The sequence below is a fragment of a genome, unplaced genomic scaffold, assembly GCF_019419815.1.
Source record: "Pyrus x bretschneideri cultivar Hongxiangsu unplaced genomic scaffold, Pyrus_bretschneideri_v1 Contig13, whole genome shotgun sequence".
Lineage (NCBI taxonomy): Eukaryota > Viridiplantae > Streptophyta > Magnoliopsida > Rosales > Rosaceae > Pyrus > Pyrus x bretschneideri.
This window is the reverse complement of record NW_025999424.1, coordinates 6460509-6466720: the sequence shown is the minus strand read 5'-3', so window position 1 is coordinate 6466720 and position 6212 is coordinate 6460509. Positions and strand designations below refer to the sequence as shown.

General features: G+C 36.2%; 2 protein-coding genes across 2 annotated transcripts; one reads left to right on the top strand and one right to left on the bottom strand.

Moving 5' to 3' along the window:
- The first annotated feature begins 972 nt into the window (after window positions 1-972).
- LOC125474897 (septum-promoting GTP-binding protein 1-like) lies at window positions 973-4035 on the top strand. Its single transcript, XM_048579140.1, has 6 exons — window positions 973-1594; window positions 1968-2094; window positions 2183-2279; window positions 2378-2417; window positions 2687-2770; window positions 3618-4035. The coding sequence occupies exons 1-6, from the start codon at window positions 1280-1282 to the stop codon at window positions 3780-3782; spliced, it is 828 nt and encodes a 275-aa protein (XP_048435097.1). The 5' UTR covers window positions 973-1279; the 3' UTR covers window positions 3783-4035.
- A 166-nt stretch (window positions 4036-4201) lies between these two features.
- On the bottom strand, window positions 4202-6003 carry LOC103944526. The gene is made up of 3 exons (XM_048579141.1): window positions 5808-6003; window positions 4690-4769; window positions 4202-4496 (listed from the first exon to the last, which is right to left on the bottom strand). The coding sequence occupies exons 1-3, from the start codon at window positions 5919-5921 to the stop codon at window positions 4427-4429; spliced, it is 264 nt and encodes an 87-aa protein (XP_048435098.1). The 5' UTR covers window positions 5922-6003; the 3' UTR covers window positions 4202-4426.
- Window positions 6004-6212: the final 209 nt, after the last annotated feature.

Sequence of the window (6212 nt, the reverse complement as noted above, 5' to 3'; positions counted from 1 at the left end):
ACTTGAATTCAAATTGGCCATTTTATTTTATATGATTAAAACTATGCTTAAAGTTGTTGATGTACTCTGTATGGTATTGCCTTATTCTGGAAAAGTTCGATTACTATTTTCTACATAATAATTATTGAAGTCGATTAGGTGCGTCATATTGATGCTCTTTAATTTACAAGAAACCAAACTTAATTCAAGTGACTATATATTTTTGTTCTTTTAACAAAACGACCGGCTTGCGGCTTCACTACGGCAGTCTACCATTCTGAAGGCTGGAAAGACTCACAGATTGTTTGGTGTCAATCAGACATCACTTGAGAAACCAAATGGAAACATGAAGAAATTGATGGCTTTTGTTATGCATACCTCCTATTCTAAATCTTGTTTCTTATTGGATTGGAAAAAAATGGAACACAGGACCTATTATAAGCTCAACTTATCTCATCCTTCTTTGCCGCTTGAGCTAATCCAGAAAGTGTAGATCCTTGTGTTTTAAGTAACCAGAAAAAAAGTCCTACAACTCATTACTGATTCAGATACAATAAAGTTTTAAGATAAACTTGGAATGCATACAACTCCTCATAAACCTCATAAAACCCATTACAAAAATTCTGCAACCGTAAACTTACAAGAAACATTTTTTGTGTAATGGTATAATACAAGAAATTTTTCAGAGTGTCCGATACTCAAGCGGTGATATAAAATAAGTGGATGGATAAGAAAAAAATTATTATTTCTCTCACTTGTATTTGACATGTAGAGCACCTTTTGAATACCTTGATACTTAAAAAATCTCTCGTAATAATATGTTTATGAATATATTATGGTGGTGTCACTGTCACACACATGTAGATAGGACCAAAATCCGTGTAGCATTGGAAGAAGGCAATTAGGACTTATTTCGATTGGGATTATGTCCATGTTATTACCGGTCAACTGTCCCGTTAAAGTAGTCACATTGATAGCAAAAGATCGTTGTAACCGCAAAAAAAGAAGCCAAAAAGCAAAAGAAAATTGGAAAAAATAAAACAAGGATATTTAGAAAATATTACATTAATACAAAGCAAATATTCTAAAAATACCACAAGTCATGAAAATATGAGAGCAATGGAAGCTAGCTTTTCAGTTTCCATGGCCTAAACAGAACAAGAGTCGCTCAGTTGCTGTTGAGGCCATCCCCACCACACCACCACCACCACCACCACCTTTGATCGCCACAATCACAACCGTCCATTTTTTTTCTAAGTTTGAAGATTGATCGACTAGCTAATTACTTTTTGTTGAAGAAATGATACGCCACTTCAGCCTCAGGAGAAGAGTTAAACGCCGCGTCTTGGTCCTCCGCCGCGTCATGGACCGGCTGCTCATGTGTTGTTTAGGAAAGCCGGTCCAGTACAGTATGCTGCCCATTTCGGCCGCCATGTCGTCGGCGCACGACACCCCTTCCACTTTTGGGTCATCGTCGCCGTCCTCGAAATCAAGGGACCTCACGTGTCATCACCTTCATCGGAACAAGAGTAGCCACCGTGTTAGCAGCTCCGATTTAGTGCCGTTGAAGATCAGCCTCCTGGGAGATAGCCAGATTGGAAAAACTAGCTTTGTGGTAATTAATCTCTTCATTAATTCTCGACGTTAGTTAAATGACATATTTTTTTCTTTCTGATTTTCACGTTTAGGTTATGGAATATAGACAGAAATTTCACACAATCATACGTATCATCTTACGGTAATTTTGTGGTTTAACGTCTTTTCCAACAACAATAAAGTCGTCTAAAATATACAAATTTGTATGACATACGAACATATGCAGAAAAATGAATTCGTCATGTTTTAAGGATTAAAAATTTGTTCATATATTATATGATTTGTACCATGAATTATGTTTTAATCATCACTTCACACTCTCATTCTTCTTCTTCTTCTTATTCATTTATTTATTTTTATATTTATTTATTGAATTTATTTGGTTGGCTTAGGTAAAGTATGTAGGAGATTATGAGAAGGAAGAGGGAGGAGAGACAGACACCACCGGATTAAATTCGATGGATAAGACACTGTTGGTCAGTGGTGCACGGATTTCCTATAGTATTTGGGAAGTTGGAGGTATTAATATAATCCAATGAATTAATCTTCGATTTACAATCTAATATTTCATTAAGTTTGTAATAATTTTATTTTAATTTTGGTGCAGGTGATGTAAAATCCCAGGATAATATTCCTGTTGCTTGCAAGGATTCCGTAGCTATTTTGTTCATGTTTGATTTAACAAGTCGTTGTACGTTAAATAGGTGAATTTCTAAGTTCAATCTCTAGCTTTTGGTATTTTAATCCTGTTTAAATTTTTAATTAGCATGCTAAACCATGAATTTAATTTATGTGACTGCAGTGTCATAACATGGTATCACCGAGCAAGGAAATGGAATCAGGTAACTGCAAATCCATTCCATTCTCTTAATTCACAAAAGAATCATGCTTCGCAGTTGAAAGAATAGCAGTAAGCACTGTTGAAAAACCAATCACAAATGATTACGTGTCTGAATAATTAAAAATTAGAAACTATAATTAGACATTTGTCAATTTGTGATTAAATTTCAACAACACTTATTATAATTTCAGCAGCGAAGCATGATTCTTCACAAAATTAATCAAGTTTTTTTCCGCAATTGTAAAATGCTTTTTTCATGTTGGTTTGCAGACGGCAATCCCAATATTAATTGGAACAAAGTTCGATGAGTTCATCCAACTCCCCATAGATTTGCAATGGACAATTGCAAGTCAGGTAAAGATGCTTACTAACTAGCATAAATTCTTAATTTCGAAAGCGATATTCTTAACTATCTTAATTAATATTTAATTTTATGCCGCAAAAATATAATTCATGATTTACATACGACACATCTGACACCATAAATATTATAAAAAAGAGTTTGGTCAAAAAAATCAATGATTAGGGGCCTAGTCACCTCTAATTGCCTAGGATGAGCTAAAGATGACGAGAAGTTGGAGACATCCAAGTCAATGCTCAATAGAAAAACTGAAAACGGAAGCTAATACAAATTCAATTTGGCTACAAACACCACCCAACCACTATGAAATAGTAATGTGTCCAACTACTTGTCATGGCCTTTGAAAATCCACATTGGTTACCGGTAGGGTTTGTTTGGACTTTCAAAAGTACTAAGCAATTATGTCAAAAGTACTATAAGCTTTTATTAAAAATCTAAATCCTTCTTGAAAAAACACTAGAAATCGATTCATCAAGAAGCAATTGGTACGCGCTTCTTTATAAAGCACTAAAAAGATGCATCTATAACCCAAAAGGCTTCTCTGTAAAACACTAACAAGTTGCATCTATAACCCAAAGGGAATTCCTACTACTTTTCTTAATCTACTAAACGCTACCAAAAACACTTTTGGTTATCAGAAGACGCTTTTAGATGACCCTATAACCAAAAGAATTCCTACTTCTTTTCTTAATTTGCTAAATGCTACCATAAACACTTTTGAGTATCAAAAAACGCTTTTCGATGGCCAAAATAAACTAAGTTCATAACTCCCTTTGAGCAATTTGTGCTCCCGTTTGAGGATGTTCATTGGTTGACTTTTCATGTCAAATGTGAATGCAGGCAAGAGCATATGCAAAGGCACTAAACGCAACGTTGTTCTTTTCGAGTGCAACATACAACATAAACGTGAACAAGATCTTCAAATTCATAACGGCCAAGCTCTTCGACTTACCTTGGACAGTGGAGCGCAATCTGACCATCGGAGAGCCCATCATTGACTTCTAGTGTTGGATTTTTGTAAATATAGCAGAATATAGCAGGATCTCTCTCATCTCTTTGCTCCCCAGAGATATATGGAGTCAACTGGTCGGTCCCTGGAGGCTGGAGTTGCCGTAGTCATCAGTCTGATAACGATTCCTTTTTTTCCCCCATTTCATGACCTTGTTTTTTGTCTTCCATTTCATGACTTGGAGAAAGGCAGAGGCGGACAGCCCACATCTCCACATATGAATAAAGTTTTGTTCAGCAATTTTTGATACGATTGCAGTCTATACATATTTGATCATGCAAATAACTCAAAATCTGATATCTCATAGCAAGAACAGCAGTAATGCACCTAGTTTTCTTTAGCCTTGGAGATAAAGAAAAGCCGGCACTTGACAAAGTGTGGCAGACAAAACTAGTAAATTGCAGTTACACTTGCATTGCAGAAACGAACAACCACAAATGCTTATATTTTAAGAAAAGATGACACAAAGTTGATGGTTCAAATAAAACTCAAATAAGCTGCTGAACTCAACTGCATTGGGAGCCGTAATCTTAGTTGCGGTCCAACATTATATTATTAAGAGAAAAGATAACAAAAACTGGAAATTTTGAGACAATGCGCCAACCTAAGAGCGATATTGATTCCAATATCAAAGGTGGCTTCACTCAAGTTTCACCTCTCTTGTTGGGGGATCCAGCTGCAAATATGTAAATGGCTCTGTTGGTTCCTCCCTGCAGAACAACACAAATGCTTCAGAAATCACAGAAGGCAGTGTAACACGTATTGAATTATGTAACTGACGCAGCATTACATGTATAATTACAAATATATATACATACACACACACACACATTATGGCGTCATTAGGGTAGGAATATGATACATAATTATACACTGGGACAACATTTTAAAGGTCAATCATACCCGGGTTTAGATCGCATGCACTGCCAGAAGAGCTTAAATGGCCCTGGAACTGTCTTAAATGGGTTTCCCTCAAAACAAGCCTACACAAGAAACAGGCAAAGATCAACTGACAAAATTGGAATGAAACACTGCTAATGTTGATTTCTAAAATTTTTTCACACCAGTCCTCTCTCGTAGAGAACAAAAGTAAGAAAGTAATTAGGCCGTTTTAACATGATCTTTCTGGAAGCAGCTACAAAAAGCAAGGGAAGTTGAAAACTTTCAAAGTTACTAGTAGAAAGAAATCAGCACACACTCTCCAAGTCCTTTCCCAACACAATTATCACTCGGTATCACCAAAATCTAGCTCATATATCAAGACTGATGATGACACCTTCACATTGAAGATGAATCCTCTTACTCGTGAGCTTCTTCTTTCCTCACTTCCACAAACAGACATCTGCAAACGCCCTCCTCCTTATCCTCGATGAGCTACGCTAGTATTGATTTACTTAACTTGTTCTTGCTCTACATTCAGCATCTTTACACTAATCCCAAACAACAAACATTGTGATTAACCGGGGAAAAAGGCAAACATTGTGCTCGGTTTTACTAGTTACGATAACTGATAAAAACAAATGTGATTCAGTGCAAACATATAGGGAGATCCTAAACTATAGGAGGTTCAAATGCAATTTTGATGCATGACTAAATTCTTTCAAAAGCGAAATTCCCATTATTTCAATTGAAAATTCAACTTATACCAAGCACAAACACCCAATTAAACTAAAAACCATACAATTAGATCCATCAACCGACAATTAAACTAAAAACCATACAATTATATCCATCAACCGCGAGCAGTCAAAAAATTACTTAGCTGGAAATCACTTGCATTCACTTCTTCGTACCCAAAAGCCCATCAAAACATTTCAAACAAGCTCACCCATAAACACAGAGCAACCAGAACAACAATTAAATTCCAACTCAATGTTGAATCAATTTCCTCTGATAAGAAAGTTCAATAACTTAATTAGAAAACTGATATTCTTGCATAAATTTAGCTGCATATCTCAATTCTCACATAAGCCTAAGAGATCATAAAATTAAAAGGAAAAAAGGGGAGGGTTTTGGGTTACCTGGATGACGTCCTCCGCCCGGTCATTGCATCGGTGGGCCTTCGGTTCGCGATGATCACCCTCCGGCCTCCCCCATGGGCTCTCTCTCCTTGGCACCGGTCGAGTCTCGCTCATCGTTCAGGTAAAAGTACGCAGCTCAAGCTTCAGTCTTCAGCTCTTTCGGTCCCAATTCTATAAGAATACTGTAATACATTGGGCCGACGATGTAACAGGAGAGTGCCTCCTTTCTTTTCTTTTTTTATTTGTATTTTTTTTTAACAAACGATATTTTACATATTAAAAGATTAAAGAGTCGGCTAAGTCTCATAATAGATTAGCAATAATATGATTAAACTTCACTTTTGGCTAGAATCGAACCTAAAACTTCACATTTACAAGTAGAGAGGAATAATACTAGATCGTACT